Raw genomic sequence first — 12448 nt, forward strand, 5'->3', positions numbered from 1 at the left:
TATATTGTTCTCTTTTTATATTTTGCTAAAATAATGTTAGTTGCATATTCAAGTTTTAACCCCCAGTGAATCTAAATGGAACTAGAGAGCAACACCAAAACAAACTAATCTGTTCTTTAACTCATTGTTAACATTCTGTGATTAAAATATGCGCATCATGACAGAGGTAATAATATTTCACCCCCCTAAGGTTCATTCACTGTCCCTGGTCCTGAACAAAAAACTCAATGAGATCGCCAGAGCGAGTGTGTCCAAATTATCAGCCCATCTGGAAATGATAGGTGAGTTTGGAAACACGTTGGTTGCTTTATTTTGATCTAGAATTACCCATAAAAACACACTTTTTTGGTTCCAGATGGCAACATGGCATTACAAGGCAGGTTAGGAACTTTGTCTCTGAGCGACTTGACTCCACACGGCGACCTGTACAGAGAGCGCTTTACAACACAAGGAGGAGAAGCTCTTGTTTTCAGTATCCTCAAGTAAATGATTTCATTTATTTGTGAATTAAAAATAACCAGTTGAACTCACCAGTTGACTTTGTGTGCTCCTTGTTCAGATATGGTCTGCCTGATCCGTACTTGGAACGTGAATGTGACATCAAGGTGTCTTTGGAGATGGCATCTGTGCAGTACGTCCACACTCAGCGCTTTCAGGCAGAGGTTGTTGCCTTCATCCAACATTTCACGCAGCTACAGGATGTGCTGGGCAGACAGAGGGCCGCCATGGAAGGCCAGACTGTAAGTAAAACCCACACGCCTCATTCCCTGCACCTTCAGGGGACTTATTTCATAGTTCTTTTATTGAACGGCTTCTTTATCAGTGACGTAATCTGTGTTTCACGTCTCCTTTTGCAGGTCAGGGATCATCCCCAAAGAGGATCCCGAGTTCTTCTGGACATCCATGCCGGTGCACCAGTTATACTGATCCCGGAAAGCTCTCGTTCCACGAGGGTCATCGTAGCTAACCTGGGACAGTTGAGGGTGCAAAACTGCTTCTTGCCTGCAGGGTCTTACGGGACCTTCTCCCTGAAAGACAAGGTAGAGAAACTCACCATGGTTCATGCCTTTTTCCCTTCTCTGGTGAGTCCGACTCCTTCGCTCATGCATGGTGTCGACTTCTCTTCTTGAGACTGAGAACTTCTCATACTTGGGTTTGGTTTTCTGATTCTATACCAGACTTGACAGCATAAGAGCTAGAATGAACTAAACACAACAAGAAATCTAAAATATTGTTTTTAATACTTGAATACTAACTACTACCTAACTTTATATTCTGGTGGTTTTGTTGTGAAAACTAACTTTTGTTTTTGCAACGTAAAAAGAAACGTTCAAATATTTTTGTTGGTATCATTCATTATTTTTTCTTTGTTGTTATAATTGCTATATTAAGTACATTATATTATGCATTATTTTTATAGTTTTGGTTAAGCAGTACACAGAGAACCACGCTATTTAATTTTATATTTTCTGAATCCTATTTTATTTTCCAACATTGTTCCATATTCTTCTGAAATTAAACTGAAAACTTAAGTATCATCAAAAGATAACATGGTAATTGATCATATATTTTTAATTCACAATGCTAATATTTGTAATGGGTTGTAAAAATGTTGTTGGTATTTGTTGTCTTTCCTCCAGGACCTAGTGGGGAGGAGGGGTGAGCAGGATTGGCTGAGAACTCCAACATCATCGTCCGGCTTCACGCTGAATAAGCCGAGCCCTCCATCCACCGAGGCGGCTGCACAGGACTGCGATGGTCAGTTTGAGACTTTTTAAATCCTTTCGCTAGGTTCAAAAGCGACACAAAGAGATAGACTAGAAGTTATGTTAGTCACAATGTCAAGATTAAATTTGAAGTGATTTAAAGAATTGTGGTGAGTAAAGTAGTTTTTGTCTCTTTCAGAAGAGCAACTTCCTCTCTTGGACTGCATTTCACTGGACCTACAGCAGATGGACATCTTTGCTGCTGAGCGACATCCGACTCAGGTGTGGGACGGCCCTCCGGAACTGACGGACCTCCTCTTCCCGTCCTATTGTGTGCGTCGAACGGGAGGCAACCTGCTCAAAGACCGCTGTCGCCTCCAGCTGAAAGTGGAACGCAATCTTGACAGGTTGATAATTTTTTCTTTTATGTCCCTGTAATATTGTTTACAACTGCTGTGTCTCTGTGTCCTCAGGGAGCTGACCCATGCTGTACCTGACATGTCAATCTACGGCAGCCTGTCGTCCGTGCACTGCTCTTTAGACCTGGAGCACTACAAGCTGATTCGAGGGCTGCTAGAGAACAACCTGGGGGAGCCGATCGAAGAGTTTCTACGGCCGTATAACCTCCAGGACCCGAGCACATATGTGAGCGTCCTCCTGTTTATCCTCGTTTATGCTTTGCTAAGATATGTAACATGATTGGTTCAACTTCTCAGACGGTGTTGAGCGGAGACGTCTACAAAAACTTTTCATTTCTGGTGGACATGATGGACGTGAGCTTAGAGCTCTTGGACAACAAGATCTCTGACGAGTCCCTCGCAAGGTTGGTGTTAGTTTCATTGTTATCAGGTATCAAAAATGTAAACTCAGTGAAATTGAAACCAACTTTATTTGTATTGAAAAATGCAATACAGGAAAACAAAGTGTAATTTTAACAAAAAGTGAATTTCTCTTTTTTAACCACTGACTCACTAGAAAGACTTATCTTTTATGTGCATCAATATTTTGGCTGATAAAATAGCATATATTTGGACCCGTGCCTCTTTTCTTGGCTTCTTATCATTTTTTTCTACTTCGCAGTCAGGACTATCTGAAATGAAAACAATCATGTGAATAAAAATGGTTTCAAAATGTTGCGTAACGATGCTTTACTACGTGTAGTTAGTCAAACATAAACTTTTAAGATGTGTAGACGTGAAGTTTTATCTCGAAACCTTAAAAAAATAGCTGGGAACCGAACATAATTGGATGAACAATGGAACGCCCACGAATCTTGTGTTGTGATGGTGAACGTGGAGCATTTGTATTTAAATGTATTTTCAATGTATTGTATTGTACATGTGTCTCAAACTCACTACAAAGTGATTTTGTTAAGGTATAAAGTAAGGAATGACACACAGAAAATCAATACTAATGATTAAATTAATATAGAAACATCTCTCTTTACTTTGCTCTTGTTAATGAAATTGAGAATAAAATCATGTTTTTAAGATATAATAAGTTAATTAATAAGTTAATACTATATTTCTGTGATACAAGCTTCATTTTTTAATCTGTAAATTGTAATCCTTCACTCAGGTTCGACTTCATGAAATCCAAGTTGCTCTTTGAAAGTTTCTCAAATGGATCCAAGTCGATCAACCTGGTGTCTCACTCGTTGCGGGCCTACGACACACGAGGCTCTGAGTCGTCCAGAACCACGGCCGATGGGGTCAGAAGAAACGTGTTTGATTGTATCCTGCAGCCTTCGAAAACCGGTTCAAACCGGGCGACACTACAGCTGGAGCTCCATTACAGGTCTTACATACGAAGAAGTTGATCTGTAAAAAAAAAACTGTGCACGTTGCTTCACGTCTTTTATGATTCATTTCAGATCCACTCGCGACTCCTCGTCCTTCACAGTGGTGCTCAACAATCTACGAGTTTTCGTCATCTTCGACTGGCTACAGCTTGTGGGTGATTTCCTGAGGGTGCCGGTGGAGAAGGCGTCAGGAGTCTCTGAGGCTCGTCCGCGTTGTCCCTCCGGCGGTGGTGCCGCCGAGCAAGGCGTTACTTCCAACATCCCTGGAGCCGTCATGCCGAAGACGGTGAAGAGCGGCGTGGTGACAAAGAGGTCCACCGTGCCCGTCATCCAAGACTACCGCATCGAGGTGAAGGTCAACGTCACGGGGACGGAGTTCGTCGTCGTGGAGGATTCGTCCTGCTTGGATACCAACGCCATCATTCTGAAAGGAACCGCCGTGCTGACGTACAAACCTCGTCTGCTGGACCGACCCTTCTCGGGAAGCTTCGCTGGTATTGAGGTGTGTGTCATGTGACGTCACGAGTTCATCTGTGGTTAAGATGACTGTCTTCCTTTGAAATAACACTAAAGAATGAATTATACTTTTGTGTTTTGTCAAGGTCTTCTCGTGTTGCCTGGGCAGTGAGAAGGAGACGGCGCTGTCAATTATCGACCCGGTCAACATTCAGATGGAGCTGTGCGGCAGCCCGACGTACAAGGCGAGCTCTGGACTCCTGGATGCTTTCAATGTGGAAGAAATCCCGCCACTCCTGGAGGTCTGGACTGAATCCTACGACTACTTTTTTTTATAATTGTCCTTCTGTGGACAATTCTTCTAGAAAACTGTCAAAAGTGAAGAGTAGTTATATTATTTTAAAATTGATTCATTTTCTTCCTGCAACTTCTCTCTTTCATGACAGATCCAGTTTCCTTCAGTGGACATAAGGCTGTCGTACAACGACGTCCAGCTTTTCTTGGCCATCGCCAAGACCTTCCCGACTACCAGCTCCTCCACGTCTGATCCTGAACACAGCAGGGAGTCGTCAGATCCTAAAGAAGGACACAAATCGAAGATCGCAGCATTTTCTGGTCGGTTGAAACGCCACCTTTTCCATCCTTTTCTGTGTACTTAAGAAAAAAGATGATGATTCAATGCTGGTGTGTTTAAACAGACGGGCAGCTCATCCACCTTCAACACCTCGGCTTCAAGAAGGAAGACTGCAAAAGAGCTCTCAAGCAGTGCAAAGGTGAGCCAGACTTCCTCACCGCGGACTTGTGCGGGATTTTCAAATTCATCTTCGGTTCCGTATTACAGGCCAGATGGACCAGGCGGCCGCGTGGCTGCTGGAGAACGCCGAGAACATGGTGGGCCAGCGGCGAGGCAAATCCGACCCCAGTCACGCGACGTCTTTGTCCGGCGTGGAGGTGAAGGCGGACAGCATCTGCATCTGCTTCATCGACGACTGTCTCGACTGCGACATCCCACTGGCTGAGCTCACGTTCTCCAGTAAGTGTCTGAATCTCTGTGTCATGAGCTTAAGATGTGAAAATGTTAAGATAATTTAACTGATAACGCTCTCCACTGTGGTTGCAGGGTTGTCGGTGCTGCAGCGCATCGGCTCTTCACAAGAAGGCACCGCCAGCTTCACTCTGTCAGCTGACTACTACAACAGAGAACTGTCAGGTAAAACATTTCCACTCGACACATGGAAATGTCGGTGTAAGTTTTTCAATTTGATCAGAGTTGTTGGGGGGGGGGGAAGGGTCAAATGTTTTGAAAGCAATAAACGGTAAAAAATACATACAGATTTAAAAACTCTAAAAGGCCAAGACATAAGAAAAACACAGTCCCAGAAGATTAGGAAAAAGCACAAATAAAAAGGTCTTAAGATGTTTTTGAAGGAGTCAGTAGATCATCAAACACAGAGATCATTCAAAAGCTTAAGGAGCAACAGCCTGGAAGGATTTCTCTCCTCTGGGCCGGAAGCATGTTCAGGAACCATCAGTAGATTCTGATCCACAGACCTCAGAGCCCGAGCTGAGGTGTAAGTCTGGATCAGATCACTGATGGAAGGTCTGACCATGAATATCTCTGTAAGTAAGAACCAGAATTTTAAATTTGATCCTGAAAGAAACTGGCAGCCAATACAGAGTTTTAAGGATCAGGGAAATGTGAGTTCCTCTACTAGAGCGGCTCAAGATTCCAGCTGCAGAGTTTTGTATTAACTGCAGGCGAGACACATCCTTCTTGTTTACACACCAACATAAACTTTTACAATAGTCTCAACGAGAAGACACAAATGTACCGATTATAAACTCCAGATTGTGTTGTGACACCATAAAGTCTACAAAATTCTACAGTATATTTTTTTCTAAAATACTTTGAATAAAATGAATCAATATCTGATTAGCTGCCTTTTAGCTCCAGATGAGCAGTGACCATGACAGTTTTAAGTATTTTGGAGCCAGAGTTGATCAATTCTGCAACGTCAGACATTGATAGCAGAATTCCTCTGACAATTTTGGAGCCTAGAGGGCGCTATAGACCCACCTATCATTGAACTCTTGTTATGACTCATCCCACACTGGTATAATTAAATTACACATAGAAATAAAACTTTCGAACAACTTTTTTTTTCCACTTGACTTTTAGATATCAACTGTTAGCACAAAGCTAACAACATTTTCAAGCAGTTACAGTCAAGACTCTCTTCTAGGTTGGGAGCCTGCTATCGAGCCGTGGCCCTGCTTCCTGTCCTGGCAGCAACAGGCTGCCGGACGCCTCCACCCGTCGCGTCTGAAGATGGGAGTGCGAGCCAAGCAGCGACTGGACGTGAACCTCACGTCCGTCCTCCTCGGTACTGACGGATAAAATGGTCTCCAGTTGGGTCTTCACGTCCTGATGTCGTCACACAGATCAGTACAACACGACCAAGACCTCCTGGATTGCCGACTATTGGAAGCAGGAGGAAAACACGTCCCCGTCATCGTCCCGCTCGCCACGGACCAGCTCGGCAGACGCGCCCAACTTTGGACAGAGTCAGTTCTTACAAGTTTCTTTTATCATTGATTCAAACAAACAGGTGGATTGTTACCTGATGGTTCATTTATTTTTAAAGGTGCGAAGACGTCAAAGCGGAGACAGCCGTTTGTTCCGTACGCTCTCCGTAACCACACAGGATGCACCATGTGGTTCGCCACTCTGACGACCACCCCGACAAGGTCTGTAGTCGAAGTTCCACCTCCTCACGACTAGAGCGATGTTTGGTGTGAAGAAATAATTACAAAAACGTACCAATCATCGAAGCTAAAAAGTCAACCTCACCGACTGTCCACAGGGTGGCGCTGTCTCACAGCAGTAGCGCCGACTCCATCGCCGACGGTCACGGACCCGCGACCGACGACAGCCACAACGTCAGCCAGTGGAGGGAAGTTCTGCCGGGAGAGGAGATACCGTTTGAGTTCGAGGCCCGCGAGAAACTCCGCCACCGGTGACTTGACGATTTAATAATGTCTAATAACTGATCAATAACCAAACTGATCTTCCTCAGACACACGCACGAGCTGAAGCTGCACCAGCTGCTCGTCCGGGTCTGCGGATGGGAGCAAGTGAAGCCGGTGTCCGTGGATAAAGTTGGCATCTTCTTCCGCTACGCAGCTCCAGACAGAAACAGCTCTTCCAACACTGTGAGAGACCTTCAGCTCGCTCTTAGGATCAATCCTTGATTTAAGTGCCTACGTGTAACCTTCAGAGCACACGAGTCAAATCTGGCGTTTGAATTTAATGTTGATGAGCCTTAAAGATGCCTTTGTTTAAGAAAACATCCTTATCTTGGTGAGATATTATGGATGTCAACGATTATAAAGACATTTCCAAAAAGAGTAAAATGATATGTTGAAGGACTTAAGAAGTACTTGTATATAATATTTTTTTAGTGCAGATATTTTTCTTATTAAGGGTTAAACCGGTGTTAACAGTGCTTATACATTCAGTACAAAATACTAGTAATACAATAGCAATGATGTTGATATCAATATCATGAGTATATATAAAACAAATCTATAAATAAAGTAAGTAAGTAAGTAAGTAAGTAATATATATTTATATAGCGCTTTTCGAGACCAGGGTCACAAAGCGCTTTAACAATCAAAACAATACTCAAAACAGTACATACTTCAAAGATCAAGACAACACCGAGAACAACACAGGAGTTCGAGAAATTCAAGGAAAAGCCTGCACAAATAGAAACGTCTTAAGATGTTTCTTAAAGGAGTCAGTAGACTCCATCAAGCGCAAAGAGAGAGGAAGATTGTTCCAAAGCTTAGGAGCAACAGCCTGAAAAGATTTCTCTCCTCTGGTCCTGAGCCGTGTGCGTGGAACCATAAGTAGATTCTGATCCACAGACCTCAGAGCCCGAGCTGGGGTGTAAGGCTGGATCAGATCAGTGATGTAAGGAGGAGCCTGACCATGAATAGCTCTGAAAGTAAGAACCAGAATTTTAAAGTTGATCCTGAAAGAAACTGGAAGCCAGTGAAGAGTTTTAAGGACCGGAGAAATGTGAGTTCTTCTACTAGAGCGGCTCAGAATTCTCGCTGCAGAGTTCTGAATCAACTGCAGGCAAGACAGCTCCTTCTTGTTAAGACATGAAAACAAACTGTTACAATAGTCCAGACGAGAAGAAACAAACGCATGGATTACAAGCTCCAGATCATGTTGTGACAGCATTTTCCTAAGTTTAGAGATTTTTCTCAGTTGAAGGAAACAGTTTCTGGTCAGTTTTCTACAGTGTTGAACAAGAGACATGTCTTTATCAAATACAACACCCAGGTTTCTCAGGCTCAGTTTGACAGACTGACCTAAGTCACCCAAGTACTGACTCAACCCTGGAATCGTATCATCAGGAGCAATCACCAGAGTTTCAGTTTTGTCCACATTAAGCTGTAAAGTGTTTTCACTCAGCCATTGTTTGATTTCTAGCAAACAATTGACTAAGCTGTTCAGCCTTTGGGGCTCAGTTGGGTCAAAAGAGCAGTAGAGCTGGATGTCATCAGCAAAAATGTGATAAGAAACATCTGGAAATCTCTGAATGATTTTACCAAGGGGAATCAAGTACAGCAAAAACAATAAAGGACCCAGAACAGAACCTTGAGGGACTCCACACAACAGATCTGCCGATTCAGACCTCATTTGATTGGCAGATACACTAAAACTGCGCCCAGAAAGGTAAGATGAGAACCATTCTAACACAGACCCAGACAGTCCCACTTCATCCCTTAGTCTTCTCAGCAGGATCTGGTGATCAACTGTGTCAAAGGCTGACGACAGATCCAAGAGAACCAGAACAGTGAATTTACCAGAGTCAGCCGACATCATGATGTCACTGGACACTTTCAGTAAAGCTGTCTCCGTAGAGTGATGTTTACGGAAGCCAGACTGAAACTTCTCATGGATGTCGCTCTGATCCAAGAACAAAGACAGCTGCTCGGACACCACCTTCTCCAAGATCTTGGACAAGAAAGGGAGCTTAGAAATAGGCCTGAAATTACTGAGGTCAGTTGGGTCTAAGCCTGGTTTTTTGAGCAGAGGCTCCACAATGGCATGTTTAAATGCATTGGGAAAAACCCCTGTGGAAAGGGAGAGGTTCACCATATTGGTAACCCAGGGGCCAATTACATCAAATACTTTGATAAAAAGCCTACAAGGAAGGACGTCATCTGAGCAAGAGGAGGGTTTCATCTTGTTCACTAGTGCTGAAATATCACCCAAAGATACAGCAGAGAAGGATGACCAAGAGGAGGAGATGGGCTCAGAGACAGTAGGGGTTCCCAACAAAGGGGGAGAGATTTTCTCTTTGATCAATTTAATTTTGTCAATGAAAAATCTCAACAATGCATTGCTGTCAGCTTCACAGAAGACCGGCGTGATTTGAGGAGCAGGAGACACGAGAGAATTAATCGTGTCAAACAAAACTTTGGGGTTTTTCCTATTTGCTGCTACCAGTTTTCTGATGTAATCAGATCTAGCAGTTTCTACCATCTCATTGTAAGAAGTCAAAGTGAAATGATGTTCACTGCAACACCATCGTACTACAATATAAGACACTATAATTCCTGTAAATGATTTTAAAAGTATATTCACTTCTCATTCATTTCTTATTAACCTTTAACCTTTAAAAATGTATTGTATGTTAAAAGTTACAATCCAAATGTGTCCCACTTGAGGTTTGCCATTCTTCGCAGCCGGCATTAAATATATGTTATTGCTTTAAAAATGTTGTTAAAATATTCGAGAATTAATCTTTAATCGAAGCTGGAACAAATATTTGCAAATGATGCAAACACTTGATGTAAACAATGGTGCAAATTGCAGGAAATTAAATCAGAGGACAGAGAAGTGCTTTTGCTGAAGTTAGGCTCTAATTACTAGAAAGACTTAAAAGAAAGACTGGGCTTGTGGTCTGTTTATACTTCTTGTTAAAAGAGTGACTGTTATAAATAAATACACTTTTGTTTCGACCAACAACCTGGACAGTGTTTGAAAATAGTGTGATCAATAGATACATTTCCTAATTCTCTCCCATCTTTCTTCCTCAGGTCGGCAGTCCCATCAGCAGGACCAACATCATCCACCCGCACGTCTACGTAAGATTCTGCGTCTCGTTTGGTCTGCGCTGTATTTGAAACTTGTGTTTAACGTGAGAAAATAAGTCACGCCGGAGGTCGATCTTCTCTCCCTCTAGTTCTCAGCGCTGCCTCCCGTCCGAGTGGTCTTCTCCATCATCATGGAAGGCAGCGCCAGGAAGGTCATCACCGTCCGCTCCGCTCTGATGGTGAAGAACCGGCTGGACGTTCCCATGGAGATCAGGCTGGACAGTCCCTCTGCTCCTGATAGTGAGACAAACCTGCTCGTCACATCCTTATCTTTCAGTCAAACTGTCGAACAAATCTCTCGATGAAAATGAGGTAGTGGTTAGAGTTGTCTATATGAATTCAATATTTTGTATATTAAAAGGTTTTATTTAATTTGCTTGTTATAAGAAAATTTGAACAATTTCAAAGTGAATACATTTGTTTTACGCATTGAGTTTGTTATAGATTTTCCAAATTCATTCATATTTTTTTCATTTTTTGAGTTTTATATTCAATATAAAGACGTTGGTATAATAATGGCACCAAACCATATTGAATTTTAAACGATAATAAATTAAATACATGAATGAATTTGGAAAATGTACGTCAAACTTAATTTGAAAAAAAAAAGCATTAATTTAGAAAATATTCTAATTTTGTTATTCAATTGTTAAAACAAATGAAATTCAACTTTTCAATATACAAATGATTAAATTCAATGATTCAATAAAAACAAATTGAAGCTTTCAATATAAAATAATATAACTTAAATTAATAATTTCTGTTGTTTATTTAAAAAAAAAAATGATGTGCTTAAAATGCCATATTCAACAGTAAGTAATAATAATTAATTCATGTTAAATCATAATAATAATTATTTAGACATTTTATTAATGGATTGGAATTATAATAAAACATCTTAATTAAAACAACTTTTTAATATTATTTTAATTATTTAAAAAGAAAAATAATTTAACCTTTAAATTTAGAAAGAATTTAAATAATCACAATACATATCAATTAAAAAAGGTTTCAACATTTGAATATATATTTGTAATATAAAAGGTTTTCAAGTATCAGTTTGAAAGTGAAAAGTTTGATTTAAACATCTAAAACACATCAAATAAGCATCACATTGGCGCCATGGTATTAAAATCAATGTAGAGGAAGTCGATAGAAAGTCCTTCAAAATATTTATGTTTATCATCATAAAAGATATGACAGAAAACTTGGTCGGGCTTCAAATATTTCATATGTTTTTTCCTTTGTTTCAGAACCAGTGGTGTTGCCTCCCATTCTTCCGGGCCAGGCTCTGGCGGTGCCGCTCCACCTGACGTCGTGGCGGCTGCAGGCTCGACCCAAAGGCATGCAACTATTCTTCTGCAAAGTCCCGATCCACTGGACCAGCGTGGACCGAGCCGGGGAGATCAGCAGCACCAAGAGAGAGTGCCAGTCGGCGGACTTCGACGACAACCTGAAGCCGGTCTTCAGGTGAAGACGTCGATCCGGAAGGGTTCTGAGTGAAGGGATTAACCATGTTTGTTTCTGAAGGTACTCCGTGGTGGTCAAGAAGGAGAACTACCCGGAGCAGCAGCCCGCCAAGAGGGCTTCTGGGAATACAAAGCAAATCTATCAACAACCAGGACACACCATCTTCCTGCTGCCCACCATGGTTCTGGCCAACCTGCTGCCCTGCAACCTGTCCTACTACATCAAAGGCACGTCCATCAAAGGAACGTTGAAACCCGGGAAAGAGGCCGTGCTCCACTGCGCAGACACCTCACAGAACATGGAGCTGGGTCAGCACACGACACCCAACCGCCAGGTTTATCTTTCGCTCGGTTGCTCATCCGGTCTTCGTGTTTCAGGCGTCGTACTCGACAGCTTCCCCGTGTGCAAAGAGCTCCTGATCCCTCCCGGGACTCAGAACTACGTGGTGCGGATGAGGCTGTACGACACCAACAAGCGCCTTCTCTGCCTGACGAGTCGCATCATCCTGCGAGCTCAGGGGGCGCTGAAGATCCTCATCTCTGCTCCTTATTGGCTGATCAATAAGACGGGTACGTTTGTTATTTTGATCAGCAACAGGTGAGTTTTTTAAAAAGCATTGCTGTTTATATCCTTAAAAAAAAAAAAAAATCTAAGAAACATGAAAAACATATATTTTCCCAGCGCACACATGAATTCTTACATCTTGATAACACTATATCAGTCTTCTTTCTTTTTTATTTTGACTCCAGTGTCCCTTTGTACCCCAAAGTCATTATAAAAATTCACTAATAATATCAATTTATATCCAATATTATGTTTTTACTCTTAGACATTTTAG

General features: G+C 42.0%; 1 protein-coding gene across 1 annotated transcript in view; it reads left to right on the forward strand.

Moving 5' to 3' along the window:
* The window catches only part of vps13d (vacuolar protein sorting 13 homolog D), a 38383-nt gene that overhangs the window by 11049 nt on the left and 14886 nt on the right, over positions 1–12448 (forward strand). Inside the window, exons 22-46 of the mRNA XM_087781173.1 lie at positions 191–281; positions 356–482; positions 560–740; positions 858–1040; positions 1641–1758; positions 1906–2113; positions 2180–2351; positions 2423–2529; positions 3285–3503; positions 3580–4009; positions 4110–4265; positions 4410–4578; positions 4662–4736; positions 4805–4996; positions 5084–5173; positions 6207–6347; positions 6406–6528; positions 6609–6711; positions 6828–6980; positions 7041–7176; positions 10084–10131; positions 10230–10380; positions 11394–11610; positions 11671–11918; positions 11988–12179. Of these exons, the coding sequence (XP_087637299.1) occupies positions 191–281; positions 356–482; positions 560–740; positions 858–1040; positions 1641–1758; positions 1906–2113; positions 2180–2351; positions 2423–2529; positions 3285–3503; positions 3580–4009; positions 4110–4265; positions 4410–4578; positions 4662–4736; positions 4805–4996; positions 5084–5173; positions 6207–6347; positions 6406–6528; positions 6609–6711; positions 6828–6980; positions 7041–7176; positions 10084–10131; positions 10230–10380; positions 11394–11610; positions 11671–11918; positions 11988–12179 (4030 nt within the window). The remainder of the gene's footprint in view (positions 1–190; positions 282–355; positions 483–559; positions 741–857; positions 1041–1640; positions 1759–1905; positions 2114–2179; positions 2352–2422; positions 2530–3284; positions 3504–3579; positions 4010–4109; positions 4266–4409; positions 4579–4661; positions 4737–4804; positions 4997–5083; positions 5174–6206; positions 6348–6405; positions 6529–6608; positions 6712–6827; positions 6981–7040; positions 7177–10083; positions 10132–10229; positions 10381–11393; positions 11611–11670; positions 11919–11987; positions 12180–12448) is intronic.

This window comes from Callionymus lyra, chromosome 19 (genome assembly GCF_982586985.1).
Source record: "Callionymus lyra chromosome 19, fCalLyr1.hap1.1, whole genome shotgun sequence".
NCBI classification, from domain to species: Eukaryota; Metazoa; Chordata; class Actinopteri; order Syngnathiformes; family Callionymidae; genus Callionymus; species Callionymus lyra.